This window comes from Pavona decussata, unplaced genomic scaffold, assembly GCF_977016875.1.
Source record: "Pavona decussata unplaced genomic scaffold, jaPavDecu1.1 SCAFFOLD_223, whole genome shotgun sequence".
Lineage (NCBI taxonomy): Eukaryota > Metazoa > Cnidaria > Anthozoa > Scleractinia > Agariciidae > Pavona > Pavona decussata.
In genome coordinates, this window is record NW_028145628.1 from 231976 (window position 1) to 256373 (window position 24398).

At 37.6% G+C, this 24398-nt stretch overlaps 4 protein-coding genes across 4 annotated transcripts; 2 read left to right on the forward strand and 2 right to left on the reverse strand.

Annotated features, from left to right (window-relative positions):
* Positions 1–1079: 1079 nt before the first annotated feature.
* LOC146458987 (mediator of RNA polymerase II transcription subunit 20-like) lies at positions 1080–5445 on the forward strand. Its single transcript, XM_085089801.1, has 5 exons — positions 1080–1240; positions 1936–2084; positions 2455–2618; positions 3801–3890; positions 4373–5445. The coding sequence occupies exons 1-5, from the start codon at positions 1227–1229 to the stop codon at positions 4565–4567; spliced, it is 612 nt and encodes a 203-aa protein (XP_084945927.1). The 5' UTR covers positions 1080–1226; the 3' UTR covers positions 4568–5445.
* A 464-nt stretch (positions 5446–5909) lies between these two features.
* Positions 5910–10794, forward strand: LOC146458988 (archaemetzincin-2-like). Its single transcript, XM_085089913.1, has 3 exons — positions 5910–6497; positions 7965–8293; positions 10344–10794. Exons 1-3 carry the CDS (start codon positions 6011–6013, stop codon positions 10608–10610), a joined length of 1083 nt encoding a protein of 360 aa, XP_084946039.1. The 5' UTR covers positions 5910–6010; the 3' UTR covers positions 10611–10794.
* Positions 10795–10979: 185 nt separating this feature from the next.
* On the reverse strand, positions 10980–15656 carry LOC146458989 (uncharacterized). The gene is made up of 5 exons (XM_085089914.1): positions 15580–15656; positions 14658–15020; positions 13312–13401; positions 12039–12092; positions 10980–11692 (listed from the first exon to the last, which is right to left on the reverse strand). The coding sequence occupies exons 1-5, from the start codon at positions 15650–15652 to the stop codon at positions 11526–11528; spliced, it is 747 nt and encodes a 248-aa protein (XP_084946040.1). The 5' UTR covers positions 15653–15656; the 3' UTR covers positions 10980–11525.
* A 6579-nt stretch (positions 15657–22235) lies between these two features.
* LOC146458990 (uncharacterized) lies at positions 22236–24351 on the reverse strand. The gene is made up of 3 exons (XM_085089897.1): positions 24167–24351; positions 22934–23229; positions 22236–22694 (listed from the first exon to the last, which is right to left on the reverse strand). Exons 1-3 carry the CDS (start codon positions 24275–24277, stop codon positions 22463–22465), a joined length of 639 nt encoding a protein of 212 aa, XP_084946023.1. The 5' UTR covers positions 24278–24351; the 3' UTR covers positions 22236–22462.
* Between the last annotated feature and the right edge of the window lie 47 nt (positions 24352–24398).

Sequence of the window (24398 nt, forward strand, 5' to 3'; positions counted from 1 at the left end):
TTATGTCACCGTCAAGGCAGTTCCCTGCCTGTAAAGTTAGAAACTTGATAGGCGCAAATTTTACAGTATAGATTTACCTTTGTAAATATAACCGTGATCAACTCTTAAACGGGATGTCTTTGCCCTTCCCCCACCTCCAACCCCCGATAAAATCTTTTCAAGCACATTGCAAATAATCAGGTCGTCTTTACTTTGGCTGGGCTGTCAAGTAAGACTTCACACCTGCTAAGTTTTACTAAGCGAAAACAACGCCGTATGTGAAGGGCTTAGTAAAAGCTCAGTTGCATCTCATTAAAGTCGGAAAGTTGAAACGATTCAAGCAAAAGATAAGTGACTTGAGAGCCATCCTTACGACCGACTTTCGATTTCTCGGGCTGCACGCGTCAGTCCAAGCATGTCAATGGCTGCATATTAATATGCTTTGCTCTCGGCTTTTCTCCCATATTCGAAAGCCGCAAATTATTAAGAAGTGCCGAGAACAGGATTGTTCTTTTACTCCCTTTACTTATGAAAATGGGTAGGAGATCAGTTGTTTTCAACGATGAAATGTAAATTATTTTCGATTTTTTTCTCTTTATTGTACGACTGTATCCTCTATACTAATGTGTGTCATCTAGCTTTTTTTTTTTTTAAATATTCATGTTTGTAATATCCGTGTGAGCCAAATAAAATTGACTTGACTTGGCAGTAAAAATTCTTATCGCAGAATCTCTTCATGCGGGTTAAGCCTGTTAAGCTTGCGTGGAGTGTTTTAATACGGTTTCATTTTTGATGTGACGTCTTTGAGACGAGACTCCGGTTGGAGAATTTCTAAAACCTGAAATGCTTAATTGCGTATATGTTCTTATATCTTCGTCGAAATTCTTTGGTGTAGAGGCTGTTTTCCTTTCTCAAGCGTACGGTTTATTTTCTTTAGCTAAGTTAACTTGAAGTGTTTTGCATTATTTGTGTGTGAAGCATAAAGTAAGAAAATATTACTTGATTTTAATGTACTTAGATCTAGTGTAGAGAACTAGTTTGGCGAAAAACGAGAGAGACTGGAACGGGCCGGTGTTTTCGGCGATACGATACAACCGCGCGGGACTAAGTCTTAAAGATGGCCGCCAAGTACATGTAAACTGTTTCCTTTGTAGCACGTAAAGTTTTACAAATTTTCCTTCTATTATTGAAAATGATTTTTGCATTCTAGTGCTTTGCACTGTACTGCATAACACCCTCTGTTGGAAATGGGGGTCACTTGGTAAGTAACATTTCATGAAAAGCCTTACGTCTTCGTCTATGTGTTCGCCGTGCAGCCCTTGGCAATTAATCCCATGGCCATAGGCTTCTGGCTGTCTTCCTCGTACACCAAGCCAGCCACATGCTGACACTGAGTGTAGCCAGGGTTTATTACGTCCTTAGTGGTTCTATAACGTCCCCAAATTGCAGACGGGACAGCTATTTCTACGTGTTTATTAGAGATATGTGAACGTCTGAACATTTGCAGATGTCAAAGCAAAGGTAGCACTTTCTCCTCGGTTATTTTAGTAAGATCCTTAGTGTTTGCCCAATCGAGGTTCGAACCCCCTCGGTATTTTGGTGCTCTCCCAACTGAGCTAATATAACTGTGTGGTGGCTAACATTATAGTCTTCTATTCAGTTTAAAACTTGGTGTAAAATTAAAATCTGTGACATTTTTTTCTTTGTGAGTTTGGCAGGTTGAATTTATGAGATTTACCTCTTCTTAACATTTTCCTACCCTGTTCTATAATTCAGCTTGAGAAATCCAACCCTTTTTTTATACCTCCAGCCTGAAGAAGGTACCCCTTTCGCGTGGAGACTTGCAAAGCCCTATATTGGGAGTACCCAATTTATTGTTTTGTTTTCAAATGTTGCAGATTTGACTACAATGATTATAGCATTTAACTTGACTCTTTTTTTTTTTACTCTGGAAAGTGTGATTCCCGTGGAACTTCCAGAGGGGCAAAGTGGCCAGCAAGCTCTTGCAGTGGAAAAAATACAGAAACGTGCAGAGTTGATGAGTGCTACAAAAACTGGCACATGGTGCGTCAACTGCGAGACTTACCAAGCAGTCACAACCTTTAGTAAGTAAACTAGTAATAATCAAAGATTAGGGAGTGCATTCGATGATCTCCATCCCAGGCTCTCTCTCCTTTGCCAAGTTGGTGATGATGTCATCCGTCCCTGCAAAATCTGTGATGGATGCCAGATACACATCCCAAGATCCATTCATTCTTTGATCGACTGTCCCATACAATCTTGACTCCAATCTGTATTAGGAGTGCACTCTTTCTACGTCGAACGGAACAAATACTAATTAGAAAAACATCCAGGGGAAACATTTTTTTGTCTAGTCAACTCATTCCCATTTTCCTTACCTTGATTATTTTGCAGATCATTAATTTTGTTGAATGAGTAATTACTTGTTAAATAAACAGTTTGTTATTTTTCTAGGCACAGCAAGCAAACTGATTCACCTGTTACACAGCACAGAGTTTCCCTACACATCCTTCGCAGTTTTGGAGACCGGAACCTGTTTGGTAGCCGACTCTGGCTTTGATTCCCTGATGACCAAGCTTAAGACATTCTATACACCAAGAAAAGCCGCTAAAATTGAGGTATGGAATACACTGGGACATGCCAAAATCATTCAATAATAATAATAATAATAATAATAAGAAGAAGAAGAAGAAGAATAACAATAATAATAATCTTTTATTTGTGCTTTTTTTTTCAATGTACATGGCTGATTCTTACAATCTTGTAGTGGTGATATATAGAATTAAATTAATTATTAGTTAAAATAATGTGCGAGCAAGGAAGCTAAATGAACCATTTGTGTAGTATTGGAAGTCTGGATAAACAAAAACTTAACTCACAATTCAAGAGCAGCAGTTTAAGTTTTTTTGTCAAACCCTGAATGATAAGGGCTTTCTCATACTCTCTTTTAGGTTCTCTCTTTCTCTTACATACATACTCTCAAGGCCCATTTAAACGGTTTCAGCATTTGACCAACATTCGTTCAACAAAAGTTGAAGGGATGTAGTACAAATGTTGGACAAATGTTGAATGGAGTGTTCAAATGGCTTTAATACCATTCAACATTTTCGAGAACAAAGGAAATATTGTATGGATATTGAATGAAATTTTAATCTGATTCAACACGCTTTCAACAATGTTGGACAACCTGTTCAAACACCCCCAACATTTGGTTCAGCAAAGTGTTGAATTTCATGTTGAATGAAACGGGCCTTAAGGCTCTCTTACATGCTTTATAGTCTCTTGATCCATGCTACATTAACTCTTTGTTGTTGGCTGTACCGTTCTCAAAGAAGATGATCCCTTTATACAAAAGATTATCTCTAAAGTCAAACCTCGGTAGCAGAAGTGTCATCTAATAAACAAATCTTTATAACTCCCCATTCTAACCAACTTTGCCATTAAAACCTTGTAAACAAGTTTAAATCTCTCTTTCTGTCTTTCTTTCTCTCCTTTCTATAATTTGTGTCTTGAAGTTCTTACTACAATGTATATATTAGATATAAAATGAAGAATTTGTAATTAATGTATCCACCAAGACTAGCACTACATGTAGCTAACTGCGAGCCAGTCCAATATTAATAATTTATTGTAAACAGGTAAAAATTGAGAAATAAGAAAGATTATTGTTGTTAGATTCTGTCATAGAGGACCATTTCCTTAATTTTCTATGCAGCATAGGAATACCAAGTAGTTTCTTTTAATTTATGTTAATTTAACAGCACTTGATACCAACCCTGAAAGAAATTTTCTTCTTCCAGGCGAAAGGTCAGCGCTATGAGTATGGGGATTTTGTTCTCAAGTTTGGCCAAGTTTCTGCTGGCCCAAGCTTCAAAGGTCTTGTTGTCGAGGTATGAGGTTCAAAATGTAAAATGTGTTTACATGTTTAAACTGTTTGGCCCTTGATTGAAACTACATGACAGTAGTTACCTACTAGGGAAATATGGTTGATTTTGATACTTAATTCTGTAAGTAAAGAACAAAATCTGCGACCTAATTGCAGACCAAAACAACTCCAAAACTGTGCCCTTTGGGCAGCATATAACAGCTGATGAAGAACATATAATTTTATTTTATATAGCAGAGTATACCCCTTCCCCAGAACCCCACCCCCACCCAGTTAGCTTATGACTTGAGCCTTAAAAACTAAACCAATTGAAGTGATACTTGAAATGATTTCTTTTCTTCTAACGTTCTTGATATTGAAACAAATTCTCCCAAGTAACACCATAAGAAAAACAAAGAGAGCCATGAGGAGAAAATGCATTCTTAACACCCTTGACATTTATAGGGTTAACCTTACCTTAACTGGTTTGTCTTCTGTGTATTTCAGCTGGAGTACCTACCCTGTCAAGATATTGCACAGTGCTGGGGTCTGATAAGTGAATTCCTGACCAGTTTCATGGATGAATCATTTACACTCCCTTCACCTCCCAAATGCAGCAGTAACCTGTTTTGCCCTTCTGATACCATCCTCCAGTATATTGAAGTTTTCAACACTTACAGAAAGTCCATGGGATCTTCATGATCTCTGACTGTCACAGTGAATTCCTGTCAAGCGTAATGGATGAATCATTTTCACTTCCTTCCCCTCTTAAATGCAGCAACAAAAACACAGGACTGTTTCATCCTTCAGATACCATATTCCAGTAGATTGAACTGTTCAACACACACAGAAAGTTAATGGAGTCTACAGGGCTACTGCCACAGTGAATTCCTTACAGCCTTTGTCGATGAATCATTCATATATTCACTTCTGAAATGCAACAACAAGAATACAGATCTGTTTCATCCTTCAGATTAACCATATTCCAGTAGATTGAACTGTTCAACACACAGAAAGTTAGTGAGTCTACAGGGTCTCTGTCTCAGTGAATTCCTTACAGCCTTTGTCGATGAATCGTTGTTATATTCACTTCTAAAATGCAACAACAAGAACACAGTTCTGTTTTATCGCTCAGATACCATACTCCAGTACATTGAACTGTTCAACACATACAGAAAGTTAATGGAGTCTACAGGGCCCTGCTGCCACAGTGAATTCCTCACAGCCTTCATCGATGAATCATTCATATATTCACTTATGAAATGCAACAACAAGAGTACAGATTGGTTTTGTCCCTCTGGTCTACTGTGAGTCAGTACTTAATAAACTTGTCTGCATTACCCGGCTCTGTCACAGTGAATCAGCACATGGTCCTTAGAGAGACAAACTATCTCTAAAAACAGCTATGAACTAAGTAAAACATCTGTTATAGATTATGTGCTTGAGTAGCTTATAATAGACTACCTATTTTTTCTTTTAATTTTTTAAATAGTACCAATATCTGTATATGGTCATTAGATCAGATCGAGACAAACTTTTTCTAACAACAGCCATGAACTAAATTAAACATCTATTTGTAGTTATGTGAGCCGGTTTTAATAATATGACCCATCCTCCCAAGATCCTAATATAAGATTTATCATCTTAAGATCCTAACCAAGGATTATCTGAATTCGGTTTGGCCCACACAACTGGAACCTAAACCGATTTTCTTGACTTTATCACATGGCTGCCTTTAGCGATCAGGGACACCGAACAAGGACAGAGTTTCAGGAAATGGACTCTTATTTCCAGAATTTACGAGCTTACAATTTGCTGAAGAAAACTTGAGATTTCCCGAAAAACTTGAAATTTCTTAATATTAATATTTTGGCTTGTTTGGGATCGCACTTCATCTGGCAAGTTCCCCCGGGGGGAGGGGGACGGGGGCGATCGTCAGAAATTTTGAAAAGAATAACAGAATTCTGTTTTGTGGGTGTAGTCTGATCAATATTTTTACCCTTTAGAATCAGTTGACTGACGTTTACTTCCTCTCATGTATTTTTGGCTCAAATTATACCCTAAAAGGTACCACCATACCTCTGATGGAAGTCATTTTAGATTTGAGCATCCTAAGGGGTACCAAGCCAAGAATTTTAACGTACGATGGTACCCCTGTCACTTTTATATAGTAGTCCCCCAGGGCAAAGTCACATCCCCTTCTTGTTGATATATTGCGTGACCCAACCTGGCGTGACACTACGGATTAGATACCAGACCCCTTTCGAAATTTCAACAAACATGGCGGCTGGATCGTCAACGACAGTTCACGATCTTGGGAATTTACAACAGCTTTCCAAGGAAGAGAAGACGTTTCTTACGAGTGGCCTTCAAGACAGAAGACTGTTCCCTCCACTTCCAATACCGGACGAACATGACTGGTTGACGTCACATTCGGAAACAAAACAATCCCACAATTCTTGGTCGAGAAGATTTCAAACTCGCATACCGCCAACCAGGAAAGACCAGAAAAAGATATGTCTTGTCCCTCTTGGCGACGAATGGACAGATTCTGAAGTACAAGTGGATAAACGTGGCAAGAAGGAAAGTTTTCTGACACTGCTCCAGAGTTTTGCGGCCATTTTCTTCACTGGTAATTACCCGGCATAGTAAATCGAACTCAATCAAACTCAATCGAACTCAATCCGTGGATTGAGTTCGATTGAGTTCGGCAATCGAACGAAATCGAACACCAGACTTTCAGTGAGTTCGATTTCCGAACAAATCGAATTCAATCGAACAAATCGAACTCAATCGAACTAAATCCATCTGATTGTGTTCGATTGAGTTCGGTTTCCGAACTCAATCGAACACAATTTAATTGATTGAGTTCGATTGGCTCTGGTAAACCTACACAAAGCAAGCAAAAAGCAAGCCCATCAAAGCAGGTTTTTCTTGTGCTTTGTTACAATTTATTCAATAACAGAAACCCCATTTATAAACTGTCCACGGCAGTTAAGAAAACAGAACAGAACAGAACAAAGTTATCATTTTTCCCGCGGGCGTATTCCGAAATTGTCGTACCCTTTTCTTTTTTAGCTAACTTACAACTGAGCTGAATGACAAATCGAAGGGTTACTTTTATGCAAAAATACAAGCAAATTACTAAAAAACTTCACCATCCTTGACGTCAAAGCGGCATTCCTGGTAGCCTTTTTACTACGCATTTGAAGCTTACAATCCACAGCGCATCTGAAGCCATTTCTGCGTAATTTCTTCGTTTACGTAAAACACGTGCGCTACACTCCGGACTGAAGTAACTCGAGCTTCCAATTAAGAATAAGATGGTTAGGGATTTTCAATGTTTTCCTGTTTTACACAAATCACGAATTCGTTCGATTTGGTTCGATTGATTTTTTTGATTTTTTTTTCTTTTCGGTGAGTTCGATTTTGTTCGATTGCCGAACTCAATCGAACTCAATCCACGGATTGAGTTCGATTGAGTTCGATTGAGTTCGATTGAAATTTAGTTCGATTGGGTTCGATTTACTATGCCGGGTAATTAACTTTCTATCGTCTTAGCGCCGAGATGATATTTCTACATGGTCTTTCTTTCCCGGGCTTTTATGGCGGGACTATCACAGGAAACACAGCGATGCATGACGTTTTTACTGTAATGTTAAAAATTGGAAGGCTAGAATGCAATTTTTTGTTGCAAGCAGATACATTAACAGGGGGTGTTACATGTACAGGTCATCTTGCATTGGCATTGCATTGCGAGTTGCATGAAAAATTCCCTCACGTGAAAGGACAGGTAGCTTAAGCTCTACGATTTGTGTTGACCTTTGTAACGTAAACACCCTCTATATAGAAGAGAAGCCGTTGGAACTGAAACTCCAGGAAATCACCTCAAATCGACCCAAAAAACACAGGGGGCACAAAAGGAACTACAATAGATCTAGACCCTTATAATTTCGCTATTACACAATGGTCAACACAAATTGTAGAGCTTAACTGGGCTACCTGCGATAACAGCACCTTTACTAGCCTTTTAATTCTGAGTGTCAAGCATTTAATCCTACTCTGGGGCATTTAATGGCCTTGTAATTTTGCCTTTCAGGTTTTCAAGTTGTCATTTTGCCTTCAGTTTCAATAAAGAAGTTTAAATGTAAAACTCGCATGAAGTGTCGAAATCTCCAGCTTTATATTCCTGACGTGTGCAAATACCTTCAGTCTCAATGGCCCCCCGGAGCATTCTGTGTTGTTGGGATCACAATGATTGACCTTTATCCAAACGAAAGCTGGAACTTTGTTTTTGGCCAGGCAAAACCTGCAGCTGGTCTTGGAGTGTTCAGTTTTGCAAGATATGATCCACTGTTCTATGAGAGCCACTCTGTGGCCAGTGCATCAACTTGCACAAGTCCCCTTGTACTATGGAGGAGCTGTAAGGTATGTCCCTCTTCCCATTCCTCTTCCCTATCTCTTCACCCTCCTCCATCCCTAGGATCTTGTAGGGAGAAAAAGGAGTCCTAGGTAGCCAGTGGGCAGGAACCGGGGGTGGGAGTGGGAACTACTATTTATTTATGGTGGTGCAGCTCAAAATATATAATTTTCCAGGCCCCCTTTTCAGACCTGGTTTTTAGAATCCATACCCATTTCTGTAAATTTATACCTGTTTTCAAACACTCAGACCAAAATGGTTAAAATCTATACCTTATTCCAGACCAAAACAGCTAAATTATTACCCTTTGGTGCCACACATACCTATATAACTTGTCTATGCGAGTACCCCCCCCCCCCCCCCCCCCACCAACCAGGTTATCTTGGTATGTGGCTTGTCTTACCTACATCACCATGGTTACTATCAGTCACATAGTTTTTTCATAATTATTATTATTTGATTTTCTCTAAATCATTTGCCTCATAGTTTTTTCATAATAATATTATTATTATTTGATTTTCTCCAAGTCATTTGCCTCCCCTCTTTAAAAAAAAACACTTTCCTCTCTTGGTTTTGTCATTTTTTTTTTTTTAATTTTTTAATGCAAGTACAAACATTTACAACAACATTACAATTATCAACCAATTATAAAATGAAAGAAAAGGAAAAATAGGCACAGTCAAGTGCATATTAAAGGACTCCAAGGTGCTTAAAGGTATTTTGGAAGGTATAAAAGTCTTATTTCCGATAGCTTCAACTTCATTTTTTTTTTTTTGGTTCCTCGAGAAAGATTTCTTTAGCTTGACTTGGGGGCAAGTCTAAAGTCCCATTTACAATGCATGAAAAGAATGTATTTGATGCAATTTTTGTCACTCTTGCAAAAGGCTGCGACTACAAAATTGCATGTGTATTTACCAAATGAATGCAATTAATTTTCAGTGAAATATTGCAGTATGTTTTATGGTGAATCCTGTTTGAAACCATGTTTGAACTCCCCCCACCCCCTCTGATTGTGATATTGTGGCAATAAATCACGTTGATATTGCAACTAACTTACCCTAATCCTACCTCTTTTTGATTACGGAGACGTTGTATGGGGGGACAAAAATAATGATACCCTGATGTCAGAATTGCAAATTCTACAAAATAAAGCTGCTAAAGTTATGTTGGAGCTTCCACCATGAAGCTTGTCAACTGAAGCGCTAAAGAGAGTAGATCTCAAGCCTCTCTCTACGAGACGTTTTTTCCACCGTTGTCCTTCAATCCACAAATGCCAAATTGGATCGACTGATTTTGACTTTAATTTTAATAGAAATTATGCTGTTCATTCCCATAACACAAGACAATCTAACGATCTTCATTTGCCTCTTCCTCGAACTAACTGGGGTAAACAAACTTTTACTTTCAAAGCTGCCAAAGACTGGAACAGCCTTCCGATTGACCTAAAGAAAAGCGATGTTTTATCTGTTTTAAAGCAAAACTGAAAACGTTTTTGAATGACTAATTTTAAACCTTGTTTTTATTTTTTCCTTGATAACTTGACTTTTTTACTATTAGGAACATATTTGCTTTTATCTATTTTGTATTTTGTTAGTTTATGTATTTAGGTGGGTTTGGAGGGCTCCACTGAAAACCGCCTTGGCGAGTTGGACCCCATCATTAAATATTATTATTATTATTATTATTATTATTATTATTATTATTATTTTAAATTTAAAATGCCGAATTTAATTTTTTTTAAAAACTTCATGACATTTGTTCTTTTTTTTCTTTTTCTTTACGAAAACATTGTTGCTTAAAAATATTATCTTTTTTTAATCGAAAAGAAATGTGAATAGGTTTTTAATAGCTCTTTTTTTATATACTTTTAACTTGTAAATAGCAATTTGTGTGGAATATTTTAATAAAGAATTTATTATTATTATTATTATTATTATTACTACTACTACTATTATTATTATTATTATTATTATTATTAATTTAAACACAAAATTGAATTGAAAATTTTTGTTTGAGGTGTACTCTTGGAGTTTGATGGTGTGTTTATTTTCTTTTCAGGTTATGGCGCATGAGATCAGTCATTTATTTTGTCTTCATCACTGTGTTTACTTTGCCTGTGGTATGAATGGAAGCAACAGCCTTGAGGAATCTAACAGACGTCCAATGTTTTCATGTCCAATTTGCCTTCACAAGTTAAAGTCATCACTTGGATTTAATTTAAAAGAGCGATATCAAGCCTTGTTAGAGTTCTGCCACTCGATTGAAGATGAAAACTTTGAAGCTGCTTGTTGTTGGCTGGAAAAAGCGATTGAAAAATTCTGCTGACAATTTTCTTTCTGTATGGATTTCTTCACAAGGCTGTATTTGTTTAAAAAGTGCCTCCACATTAAAGTGACTATGTCAGCTGGGGCAGTCATGCACAGTAAAGTCTGGTTGAGACGATAATTTGCATACAACTCGTTGCAGGATTTTTGCTTTTCCGCCAGTGCAAAAGCATTTCAAAAATATTGGAACATTAACGGCTTCATCTGTAATTACTAAATAAAAAATTCAGCTAACTTTCCAAAGATGAATGCAATTCAAACACTTGATGAAAACAGCTTCCTGAACTCTCCAACAGTATTCGAAAAAGTTGGGCCAAATTTGATTTCAAAGTGTTTCTCATCAACCGGCGCATATTGCACCTGGGGTGACATAGTCCTAGTCATAGGGATGAAGGACCATTTACAGGCCTGGCTACCATAATCCATATAAATATATACTTTTTCAGACCTTGGTCTCTTTTTCTTTTTGGACTTTCAGACTGAAAGGTTTGAAATGGTTAACATTTTCAAACTTTGAAAATGGATGAAAATCATAACTTTAAATTTGGGAAGACCATAGTAGCAAGATGGTGAAAGATGCTGGATCTATAGCAGACCTTATGACCTAAAATGATCCAAAATGATATTTCAAATAATCTTAAATCACTCAAAATTATCCAAAATGACCTACACAGGGTGCACTGTACATGTAAAAATAATGTTCTAAAATATCTGAAATGATCAACAAGCAGTAGAACAATGCATGATCTAAAATGATCTAAAATGACCTACAACAAATTGTACAATGGCCTAAAATAACCCTACAACCCATTACAACTGTAGTTAAACAACTTTCAATAATTTAAAACGAATTACAAATTACAAAGAATCCTTTCCTGAAATTTGGTTGTCACACAACCTTTCTCTAGCTATGAATTCACTGACGATCATGCTGAATTTCAAACAGTTCTATACTAGGTTCTTCACTGCTGTTTGACTTTCTTTTTCTGTTGAGGCAGTACCGCACCAAGAACACTGTAGAGATCAATACCAGTACAGCTATCACAGTACCGACTATGGTAATGATCATCAGTGTCTTGTGTCCTACACAAGAGAAGACAAATCAAGTTATTTGCATTTATAGAAAAAGAATGTTTCTATAAGCAGACATTTGCCCTTACATGACTGTGGGATTATGAATCTAACATGAAACATTAATCAAACTTGTAACTGCATGATTTAACCATGTATGTTCTAGCTGTCACAACACAAGTCATGAGTTCTCTGAGTAAATATTCATTTATATGTAAACTCAATTGCAGTTTAAATTAACAGTCTAAAATATTAGAGAACATTGTTGATAAACTTGAATTTTATACAATGTAAATCAACTGAGAAATTGATTAATCAAAAGTTAATAGAACTAGGAATAAACTTATTCGAAAATTACCAGTCTCTTTTCCAGTTGTTTCTTCATCATCGGGTGGTTGTATTTTTCTAGTTGCTGGTGATAAGATTAAATGGTAAATATTTAGCTGGCATGCATGGAGTCACATCTGACTAATATTACATTTAATTAAATCATTAATTTAACATAATTATACTGTATTTATATTTCTGTTAGTAAATTATAGGAATCAAGAAAACAAGGAGTCTGAATCTGAGTTGAGTGAAGGCCTGAAATGATGGTATTAATGGCTGCCCTATCTGACTGAAAGCTAAACATTTAAATTGGGCTTTAAGGATGGTGCCTACTATTGTTACTGCGCATACGTTCTGCGCATCGCGAGATACTCGGGTTTCCTATGGGTGGTGCCTACTAACACAGGAATATTTTTGCGCGGTTTAAAACTATACGGAGAAAGCAGAACTTAGCAAACGCTTTTGGTATCTCAAAAGAAAATTGGGGGTAACCATGCATTTTTCAGAGATAATTAAGCTTCAATTTAGGAAAAAATCCCATATATTGCTTTATATTTTGGCACTTTTAGGAGATATTATTGCTGTTATCTCTGAAAAATGCATGGTTACCCCCAATTTTCTTTTTGAATTCCAATAGCCCTTGCTTAGGTCTACTTACCCCACATAGTCAAATACCGCACAAAAATACTTCGGTATTAGTAGGCACCGTCCTTAATTAAAATTAAATAAAATAAAAATTGCAAGAATATATTTGCATGGTCAATATAATGAAAAGTGCTGGCCATCGCTAATATTTATGTGTGCTGGGTGAGTAATATCTCTGCTTGTTCGCTTATCTGAACTTAAATGTTAAACATCAACTTAATTAAAACAAATATATATATATTTTTTGCCATCTTGTACTAATTTATATATACATGCAGCTATTTGATAGACAGTCAAACAAAACATCAAGTAATTATTATTTTTTACTTGAACTCAATATAGCAGTTAATTTCCAATTGAGTGTCGTAAAACCAAAACCAAAGTAATAAATTTACTCTGGCCAATCGCAACAGATATAAACAAGACAATGAGCCAATCAGAATTTGAAGCAAATACATGTATCCGGTGCCAAGCATGGGAAAATGTGTGCTGCCAAAACACGATTGGTTTTGGTCTGGATTCCCATCGGTTGAGAAAGTGGCGTGAGTTTTGTTAACCAATCACAGAGCGTACGTAGTAATGTTAAACCAAAGCAAATGCGAAATTCCTTTTGACACTCAATTGAAAACCGCTCTAAATTCTAATTAACTTATTACCACTTGTTGACTTCAAGGTTGAAGGAGCTTCTGTGGTAATTTTCTGTGTTCTATTTGTTGTCACCACGGAACCAGAGTCCACGGTTAAATCTGAAAGGAGAGGGACACCGTTCCAGTGTAATTATAATACATTAAGTTGAAACTTTTCCCACAAATTATAAGCAATTTCCTTTTAGTTGCTGAAAACATTTGGAAAAGATGATGCACAAAACTGCACCTGTCAGCTGGGGAAAATGTCAGGTAATCAGATCTGATAATTCAGCTGGAATCAAAGCATGAATTTGAATTTGAAAAACCAAGTTTGGGGAGAGCAAGGGGTTAAAATCAAGGTTGAATGTCTCAGAGGTAACAATATAGTATCTTTAGCATTAATCTAGGATTTTTAGTGACAGAATGGTAAAGGAGATCCTCTATCTAAGAGAGTATTATAGTACATCATACAGCATTGTTCCGGAGTTTGAAAGTATAATTAATTAACAGACATTGCCATTGCTAGGATTATTTTGCAATTTTTTTTTATTTTTAGGTTTTTAAGATCAAATACAATTAATATGTTTTTCTCAATGCATGAGCGGGCGGAATTCTGTAAAGATTGCTGCCGTCCAACAGACAGAATTCTTCAGTCTTATTAAATATTTTGCCTGCAGAGCATGAGTAAATTTGTTGCAAGGTATCAGGGCCTGACGTTTCCTTGCAGAACAAAGAAATGCCATTTGCTGACCCAAGTATCTGCTGCATCATCAAATTTACAGCCCTTTCATAGGATCTTGATGCCACTATTAATTAAAGAGTGCACAATCTTAGCTGTTGCTTCAACACCTCCGCACTTTTATTCATTTCAAATCACAAAGCAACCAGTTAGTTTGTTGCTGGAGTGATTAATAAAATCACATTATTATGACTTATAATATAGTAGCTGCTTTGCTTGCGTGCATATGGCTGGCATTTGCTAATAAAAAATGATAACACGTGTACACATGATAATTAATTTCAGTCAGAAATTAATAATGATGATGACATATAATTTACTGGTATTTGTTAAAATATTTGTGCAAAAACAAGAGGCCTTACAGTAAATAATAATCGTTCAAATGCATTTTGCAATAGATTCAAGCGACTTTTTATTACATTTAGAACAATTTATTAGAAATTTAACTGGGATGCCATAAAATGAAAGACATTTCATTGCTGATGACATATATATATAATACTGTATTTCCGATAGTATTCAAACAATTTGGCATTATTCAATAAATCTTTCCCTGTTGGTAATGAATTAATAGCCCAAGAAAATTTCAGTCTGTCACTTTTCATCTTGCTACCATGTTAATTATCTATCCACTTACCTTCCACTGTGTGGTTCAAATATTTTGAACACACCAAGGGGTTGAATTGGAAATTGCCATGTCCATCAACATCCAATAGCACGGTAAAAGGTGTCAAATCAGCAAGTGGGCCTGCCGTCAGGCTGACATTCAATTTTATGTATTTATCTGTTATGGTGACCTTTGGAAAATTTTCTGCATTGCACTTATATCGACATCTAGGGACCAAACTCGGCTTTTCATAGTTGACCACTTGTTGAAGGGATTCCCCAGTTCTGTTGTGGATGGAGACTGCACGCACATTCGGATTATCAAAACTTGTCCTGTTGATTGCAATTTCCAAATTGCGGCCATCCTTGGACACTTCACATTGGCCTAGCTCGCCTGCAGTAGATAAAAATAGTTTAAGTTTAATAAGATCAAGAATTCAAGATACAAACACTCTTTAAGTTCAGAGGGCGCACGAGGGTAGTAAAATTATGCCTTTGATTTAACATCTGAGAAAGGGATCCGGTTGTTCCGCCCGAAAGTCGACTCGCCCGACGGCGACGGCAATGGAAACCAGCGACTGAGTTGGAATGATACGCCAGTCTTGAGAAAAGAAATCTCTTGCCATGATGTCCAAGAAATCTAAGATAGCGGCGATACGATTTAATATAGTTATAAACAGTGTCAAAATAAAAGCACACAGCTCGATCAGCTGGAAGGAACAATACAATTCCAAGCTACAAGTATTTTTCCTCTATATACAATCGTTGCTTTGTGCTATCTGCTATCTTCTACTTTTTTGGAGGGTTTCCATCAAACAGAGCGCGTCAGGAGAAATTTATATGAAGTATTCCACTGGACCGAACAAGCCAAGGTTACAGCTTACGCCTTCAACAAAAGTTTAGCTTCTTTAGCATAACCTAGAGTAGTTGAGAATGACTCATGTAAAACTTACCTTTAGCAAATAAAAAAATCAAATAAGCTATCACTGCAAATAGCAAGAAGCCTTTTGGGACGGTAGACGCCATTTTTTTTTTTTTTTTCCTTCTTCTTCTTCTTCTTCGAAAATTCTTCTTCTAATTGGACAGCCTATTCAGTACAGTCACGGTCACGAGATGGGAAAACATCTCGTCCCAGGTTTTGTCAGCCGTTGTTCTGCTGGGGGTCCCGCTGGGGTATTCGTACTGGAATTTTTTCATCGCAGGATTTCTGCGTGTGAGATGCAGAGTCCTTACTTACGGGGTAGCCAACAAACAAAAGAAATAAACCTATTCCATTTTTTTCAAATCACCACACGATAATTGGGGGGTAAATATCTGGGCTTTATTAAACCAAGCTAATGCCCTCCGGGAGGGGAGGGAGGGTAACAAATTACAGCAGTAGACTATCTAGGCTCGATTACCAGCCGGGGAGGAAGGGAGCGGCGGAAATCGAGCCTATAGACTATCGCGTGCGTGCTTGCTTACTTAACTAAGGGGCGGACCATTAGAAATCACTGGAGGGGGAGTAAAACTTTTTCAGTGGATGAATTTTATTTTTAGCCCAATTTTTCTGCATGAATTTTTTTTCGACGTGGAAGCTCTGCAGGATTTTTTTTTTCAACAGAACTTCTCTTAATATTAAAGGCATATAAAGCTCCGCACAGTTTAATTACAGTGCCGCTCAAGGTGACACTCTCTTTGGAGTCTCGATTTTCGCGAAATTCAAGTATCGCGATTATCGAGAAAGAAATGAGGTACTGAATGTATCGCACCTCATGACTCGAGGCATCTTTTTTTCACTTGTCAAGGAAACTCTGCTTTGTTGTGTTGGTCGGTGCCATTTTTTAATTACAGTTGCTCAAAAGCGAAAAGCGTGAGAAGTTCGAAGGCAATATAGTACGTATATTCAGTGTTGTTTTCTTGGTCGAAGATAAAAACGTCTTGTCCAATCGACAAATGGATCGTCACTTCAAAGAGTCCACAAAGCATAGGATAATTTTCACAGCAACAACCCTGCCATTCCCACCCGATACCTGAGAAATGCTAACACTCATTCTCAACGCGGAAAATTATTTCCAATTCAATGGGAGGAACTACCTCCAAATCCACAGTACTGCCATGGGCACAAAAATGGCCGTTGCTTTTGCACACATTTTTTATGGCTGCCATTGAAACACAAATTGCTAGCCAAAGCGTCGCCGTAAAATCTACAGTTTGGAAACGTTACATTGACGATATCTTTCCGCTGTGGGACACTAGAAATTTACACGATATAGAACGGTACATCGAACAAGCAAACTCATATAATCCAACAATCAAATTTATGGCTGAAATCTCAAATGCTGAGACTACATTTCTGGATAAAGTTGTCTACAAAGGCAATCGATTCCATCACCATTCCATACTGGATATTAAAACGCATTCCAAGCTTTTGTCAATACACGCATTTTTCCTCTAGCCACCCACCAGGAGTCAAAAAAGGATTTGTTAAAGGTGAAGCCCCAAGACTCCTACGAACAAACTCCTCAAAAACAACATTTGAGAAAAATATTAAAAAGTTTTAATCACGACTCCTTGTTAGAGGCTACCCAAATAATCTGATTGTGGATTGTGGATTGTGGACTCCCCAGCGACCTTTTCGTGGCAACGGCTTCATTTCAACTTATTAGCAATTTTTGTTTACACTCGAGTTTGAGTGCTGTGGTTTTGGAAATAGGCAGGTCAATTTCTTATCACTTTGCAGCACAGAAGGTGCTAAGTATCTTGAATCTTCCTAGGCCAGTGAGCAATGTTTCGTGGACTGCACATACGAAGGCTCCTGAGCCGAAAGCTGCAAACGAGCTCCTCGAAAGAGAATTAAAAAACGCGATGCTACAAGTGAAAAGACACAGGCGTACTTCTTCTGTTCATTGATTCAACTTGAAAAGTGGGAAACTCCTATCCTTTTAATGCTATAAATGTAGTTTGATTGATATTGAAAGCCTTATATATTCTATTTTCAATCTTGTATTTAGATGTCGATTTGAACTTCATTTTCATTTGAAAAATTCAAGCGAGTTTTTTATTATCTTGCACGCATGGAAATTATGCGTCAGTCATTAACGTGTAATCAAAAGTTTGAAAATTCATATCTTTTGAACTATTGAACGGAAAAAAAACCATGCTTTCAAACGTTATTTAATAAACTATTTGAAAACGTACTACCGAAAGTAGCTACACGTTTAGTTTTTCTTGCATCTCCAGTGCGCGTAACGGCCTCTTTGTGGATGCGTGTTACGTGATACTTACGATGCAAAATGTTCAAAAATCTATAGCTCGGGTTTGAATCATCGTAAAATTCTCGTTCTTGCACCAAATTAAAGCTATTGAAATGTGCTATGAGATGATATGAGTTATTATTATGCATGTTAGCTTTTTATTGAGAAATATTCGCATAAACTTTCGTTTCCGGTTTTGTTTACAAGTTCACGATTCACGCTGCGCACTTGTACTTTTTACTGATTTCACCTTGAAACTGTGCAACTCTTATGTTGTTATTGCTGTAAATGTACTTTCACTAAATTTAAAAACCTTACATATTGTAGTTTCAATATTCTATAAAAGACTGTTCATTAGAACTTCATTTTCAATTGAAAAATGGAAGCGAGTTTTTATCATGTGGAACGCGTATGAAATTATGCGTTACTCATTAACGTGTAACCCGACAAAACGGTTTGAAAAGTCGTATCTCTCGACATATTCAATAAATAAAAAAATAAAACCATGCTTTTAAACCTCATTTATTACATCGTCGAGCCTGGTTAAGTGTAGGAGATTGCCTTTGGGGGTTCTAGTATTCTTGCACATCTTGGTTTATAAACCAAAATACGCTCATCAATTCGAAGACTTGCAATGTTACTGAACACAAGCAAAACTTACCCGATAGCTTTCATGTCGGCCACTAGTGCCTCCCTATGATGCTGCATTGGCGCTTGCTTGTCGGTTTATCTTCTTTTCTTTTTGTTTCTTTTTTTGTTAAACGTTTTTTCCCCTAGGTAATACCGAAAACGTGCTCGCTGAAGCTAACTTGGGAAAAACATGACTGAAAAACTATAACTTCCCGCGAAGCACCATTTTGCTTCCTGTGACATCAGGGGTTCTACCATGTTATTGGCTGGCGGCTCACAGTGTGAGCCCGGTGTTGACATAATTCTCCATGAAGGCGTGACATGCTTCTAAATCTTTAGAAGGCGAAAACTCGCAATACGATTTCTGCAAAATGCCTCCTCTTCAAATGAATTAATAGGGTATGTAGAATTGACGGAATTTCGTGAAATTTGGCCCGAAAATTAACTGAACAACGAGGAACAAAAGTGTGTCGGCATTTTTTTAAAATCAAATACTTCCCTCCTGGCGGCCTCGGAACGCAACACGTTTGCAAATTCTTTTTTATTGGAACTTGACAGATATATTAAAAGAAAACCAACAGGAATACGGGGAAATGCTCACACCCTTTGAGAGATTGATGATTTGTGATCAACACTGTGCAGCCACATTTTGTCAGAGATCACGTTTGATACCCGATTAATTCGACGGAATGGCGCTCTGTCATTTTACTGTTTACCGGCTTCCTTCGCCTTAGCAGAGGAATAACCAAAATAGCTTATAATTTTATCAAATTCTGCATTAAATAGGCTTTTTATCGATATATAGATTGTGATGGTTTCATAAAAAACAACGCGCGTACGAATTTTTTTCGGGAAGGGGTGCCTTTTTAAGGTTTGGAGTAACCTTAAAAAAAATTATCAGATGTCAAATTTATAGAAAGGTAATCGGCATTGAAGCTTTAAAAGACAACATCCCCAGACAAATTTTGCCTTTTGTAACAATATCAACCCTCGTGCTCAACCTCAAACATGTTTTAATGGGAAAATGGCGCTTAATACAAAGTCAGCCTTTCCAGCTTACGAGAAATCTTCAAAGAGTCACCACTAATTTCCTTTAAAAAAAGAAAAATCTTTAAGTGAAGTGCTTGTCAGAGCAAAAATATAGAGAGATTACATTTCAAAAAATGTTTCCCTATTCAAAAGAAAGATTGTTGAAGGTTTACTATACTAAAATTGTTTTATATTAATTCGTCTACATTTGAAATCCATAAATGAGCAGGAGATCAGGTTGCATTGTCACTTCAATTTTAAAAACATTTAATACATGTAAAATGTGTTAAAATGATAGAGGAGCAGGTTATATTCTTGAAATGTGCAATAAAACTACTTGACGTTGTGTTTTGATATTGTACTTTGATTCAGTTTTCTTGCAGGAATTTTTTTTGGATGGTGAACTGCTTGCAGGAATTTTTTTGGCAATTTTCCTTTGCAGGAATTTTTTTTCAGGGAATTGTCCCCCCCCTCCCCCCCCCTCCCGTGATTTCTAATGGTCCGCCCCTAACTAGAACTGAGGCTGTACAGATGAACATGCGATAAATGTTCCCGCACTCTACGTTGTAATCTGCGTCATTTCCTACCACAAGCAGGCCCCGGATTTTAAACTCCGATAAACATAATGTTTATCTTTCACTAATCTTCCTCTCCTGAATCCCTATCCTGGTGACCCACAGTTGGTCAAGGCTCCTGCGCCGATAGTTCCCTGGTTTGGGAGGGGCCAACTTCGCCTTTTCCCCGGACAAGAACCGTGTCGTGAAGTCACTTCATGTGAAACCAAATAATTCTACGCCAACGTTAACCTTACTTTTTAGACCTGACAATGAAAGGACCAAAGCTTAAGGAGCTCACAGCAGTTTTTCTGGACTTAGAGGGGAAGTTTTGAAATTACAATCTCGCATACAAGATAAACGTTGATCTCTTTCATACTACATCATCATTTCAACATATGATCAAAGTTAATTTTCTCATCGGTTTCCAAGCAACGACTACTACCATAGAAACAATAGCGCATAGACTCGCTTTTTAAACATTGTCGATTATCTCGAAATCTAGTCAGACACTTTACGACGAAACTTTAGGGATTTAAACTACTCAGTGTAGACAACTTGAAGGCGAAATAAGAAAAAAAATCTGTAAAAGCGTTTTCAAGTAAATAATGAATCAATTTTTACGGGACGATTTTGTTTATTCCAGCATTTTTCACCAATTTATATCTCTGACAAAATAAAACTTGACACTTTGTCTTTTCTGTTAAGAGGTGTTTTGGCTCATACCAAAACATTCTAAATGTATATTGAGCTTCATGGGTGTCTCCGATTTTAAGATATTTATGTTTGAAATCAGTTGAAATAAAGCGCACTGATGAATGAAAAAGTTCCTACCTTGCATAAATCAAGATATCTTTAAAATATCCCCACAGATTTTTTTTTTTAATTACAAGCGGTTAGAGTAAGACTTCTTTTCGATATTCACGCGAATTTTAGGCTTAAGAACCAAAACCAGTGTTAGATAAGAAGGCTGAATCTTGGTCAAATTTTAGTCGTTATTCGCTTTCTCCGAACAAGAGTTTTATTTTGTTTGTCCAGGTCTATTTCACTGCTATTCGCGTGCTGTGAATATTTATGATTGTGCGAAGTCGTGCGAAGTCGTGCAAAAAAGGGCTGTTTACATGGACGTAGGAAGACTTCCTAGCACTAGGAAAATCCTAGAGGGCGGATCATCCTCACGCCGAGCCGGTTTTGTCCTAGCCTGCAATGCAGGCGTATTTTTGGAGCAGGAGCGCTGAATAATCCTTCGTTGCTGTCATCTTGGGCGAAGAAGCGCGAGAGGGCTGGAGCGAGTCAAAAGTGACCCTAAGGGAGAGGACGACTGGCTGAGAAACTCATTTCCTCCCCCCCCCCCTCCCCCTCAGCCTCCTTCAAATACGCGAACTAAATTTATTATTCAGCGCTCGCCCATGAAAAACGCCTGCACTGCAGGCTAGTTTTGTCCATTCAGTTTACATGCAAAAAGTTGTACTTGCGGGGGCCCTAGTAGCGCTAGGATCTTCCTAGAGATACAAACGTCCTAGCTAAGAGATAGGAAGATCCTTGCACCATGTAAACTACTTTCGCTCAGAAGATACTAGTACTGAGGGACAAAAAGAACAAACATGGCGGCAGCTAGCCTGCGAGCAAGCTCTCTTGGGGGTAAGAGAGCTTGCTCGCAGGCTAGGCGGCAGCCGGGCGTTCAGCTGCTCAAGGCCGACAGTTATTCTTCTTTTCCTTCTTTACTTGGTAACCACTTCGCCCGAAATTTCCGCATGTAAAGCAAACGAAAAGTTTTTCCGCCTTCTAGGATCTTCCTAGTGTTAGGATCTTCCTCCCGCCATGTAAACAGCCCCTAAAATTTACAATGGAAGACTTGAGAAGCAGGAGCATATATATATATATTTATGTAAATTTTACCTTTAAAATAATAATAATAATAATAATAATAATAATAATAATAATAATAATAATAATAATAATAATAATAATAATAATCATAAATATTCAAAGCACGTGAATGGCAGTGAAATAGACTGGGACAAACAAAATAGGAAACGTTTTTCTCCCATACAAAACCTTATAATTACACGACAGGGCGGAAAAACCGCTGATTGGCTGAGAAATATGACGTAGCAGACATTTTTTTGAGCATTCATACGCATGCTCACGCATGCGCGCAGCCTTCAAGCGTGTTCGATCAAAATGGCGGATGACCACAAGGGATTTGCGTTACTCGCTGTATTCCTACAGTATTCGGTGAAAACGCTTTGGTGTTCGGTCTCTCTGGTGATCCAAGTCACCTTAAACTCTTTTAGATTGGTCTACAGCTTTTTTCAGATTGAGTGGCTTCTAAAGAAGCCGTTTTTTTTAAACGTGGTTCGGAGGCATGCGTCAATCGATTGTTTTCAAGTCTGCTTGTTCCTTTTTTTCGATCTGTTGAACAGGCGGGTCTCACGATGGGGAAGTGCTGAAAACCGGTAAACTGCATTCTGCTGGATCTTTTTAACTTGTTCCTTGAACAGCTGTGCATCAAATTCTGTATCGTTGCCTTCATCGTCAGTTTCTTCGGGATCTGCATCTTTGTCGTCATGGTCTTCGTCCGTGGCTTCTATTTCATCATCATCACCAGCCAGATACCTGAAACAGCGTTAAATAACAGGACATACCGTCAACGCATTGGGTTAGTAAAATCTTTGAATGAATAGTTATAAATGAACGCCACAGTAACGTCTGAATGAACGATAATATTTAAACGAAAGTCGTTAGGTCTGAATCTAGTTTTTTGTTTAAAATGATTTGTTCCCAAACCCACCGAGTCGCTTATTTCTCGAAAATACGACTTGCAACTTCATCTTATCTTTATTAAGGAAACCTACCTGTTAAGTGTGGTTGCAAGTTCTTCCATCCGCTCACACAGAGGTCCATAGCAAACAGAACATCTGATTCCATCTTCTAATATTGCATAGCTGTGTTCTTTGTTACTCGCTTTAAACAGACATCCTCTGTGAAATGTGTGGCCACAGTTAAGACGAATAACCGGTTGGTCTGTATCCACCTCACACATTGGCTGGTCACAAGCTAATTCTGGGTCAGGTTCATGGCCCAAAAAGGCATACCCCATTGGAAGGCAGCGTTGATCCAGTGTTGAATCTAGTGCTGGAAAATAATATGGCTGCAGAAAAAAAAATAGAGTATTTATAAGAGTATTTTGTAAATGCCACACTATTTTAGTCAGTCATGCAGCACTTATTATTTGAAATTTTTAATTTAAGGACGGTGCCTACTATTGTTACTGCGCATACATTCTGCGCATCTCGAGATACTCGGGTTTCCTATGGGTGGTGCCTACTAATACAGGGATAATTTTGCACAGTTTAAAACTATACGCAGAAAGCAGAACTTAGCAAGTGCTTTTGGTATCTCAAAGGAAAATTAGGGGTAACCATGCATTTTTCAGAGATAATTAAACTTCAATTTAGAAAAAAAATCCCATACATTGCTTTATATTTTGGCACTTTTTAGAGATATTATTGCTTAATTATCTCTGAAAAATGCGTGGTTACCCCCAATTTTCTTTTTGGATTCCAAGAGGCCCTGCTAAGATCTGTTTTTCCCGCATAGTCATAAGCCGCACAAAAATACTTAGGTATTAGTAGGCACCGTCCTTAAGAAGGTTTTTCGTTATAACAACAAGCATATATAGAAACCTAACAGAAAACTGTTTTTACTTGTATGTGTCCTTTTGTATTCCTGTTATCAAACATTCCAGCAGCCCTTAATAATAATTAATAGAATTTCATTTTTTCTGCTAGCTCATATGACTATTTGGAGGGCCTGTATTTGTTATGTGACTTATGTTGACCCCACATGAGTAAGGCCAAAATTTTTATTTGATTCATCATTTTATGAAAACAATAGACTGTTTATCAATAATTTATGATAGTACAGTTCATTGATTTAACACTGAATGGTTACTCCCATAATTTGTCTGAGAGGGCACCCACCTCGGTGATTTATTTTAACTTGTGTGATTGTCATCACTCAAATTTCAATTTTGTTTTCATTTATTTATTATTTGTAATGTATACTATACATTGGCCCATACCAACCTGGTTTTTTCGTCTTCCCTTAGGAATCTTGTCGGTCTGTCCCAGAGAATTCCAAACATCACAGAACAGGTCGATGAGAAATTCTGCAGCGGAGTGGACAAGTTGTGCCATGTTGTGGATGCCCCTTCCTCATGTTTACTGGGGAAGAAACCACTGCGCAAAATCGGAATCAAACCTTCTCCCGCTTAGAGCATGTGCCATGATTTTAATTTCAGCTGGTACTGCCCACACT

Bases quoted from the DNA above. Each gene is read 5' to 3' on its own strand.
- LOC146458987 (XM_085089801.1), top strand. The intron at 2,085-2,454 runs GTAAGTAAACTA...TTATTTTTCTAG, and splicing joins CCAAGCAGTCACAACCTTTA to GCACAGCAAGCAAACTGATT. The intron at 2,619-3,800 runs GTATGGAATACA...TTCTTCTTCCAG, and splicing joins GAAAAGCCGCTAAAATTGAG to GCGAAAGGTCAGCGCTATGA.
- LOC146458988 (XM_085089913.1), top strand. From the start codon at position 6,011: ATGGTACCCCTGTCACTTTTATATAGTAGTCCCCCAGGGCAAAGTCAC. The intron at 6,498-7,964 runs GTAATTACCCGG...TTTGCCTTTCAG, and splicing joins TGCGGCCATTTTCTTCACTG to GTTTTCAAGTTGTCATTTTG. The intron at 8,294-10,343 runs GTATGTCCCTCT...TTTTCTTTTCAG, and splicing joins TACTATGGAGGAGCTGTAAG to GTTATGGCGCATGAGATCAG.
- LOC146458989 (XM_085089914.1), bottom strand. From the start codon at position 15,652: ATGGCGTCTACCGTCCCAAAAGGCTTCTTGCTATTTGCAGTGATAGCT. The intron at 15,021-15,579 runs GTAAGTTTTACA...TATCTACTGCAG, and splicing joins GATTTTTTTATTTGCTAAAG to GCGAGCTAGGCCAATGTGAA. The intron at 11,693-12,038 runs GTAATTTTCGAA...TCTCTTGTGTAG, and splicing joins AACAACTGGAAAAGAGACTG to GACACAAGACACTGATGATC.
- LOC146458990 (XM_085089897.1), bottom strand. From the start codon at position 24,277: ATGGCACAACTTGTCCACTCCGCTGCAGAATTTCTCATCGACCTGTTC. The intron at 23,230-24,166 runs GTTGGTATGGGC...TTTTTTCTGCAG, and splicing joins AGGGAAGACGAAAAAACCAG to CCATATTATTTTCCAGCACT. The intron at 22,695-22,933 runs GTAGGTTTCCTT...ACGCTGTTTCAG, and splicing joins CTTGCAACCACACTTAACAG to GTATCTGGCTGGTGATGATG.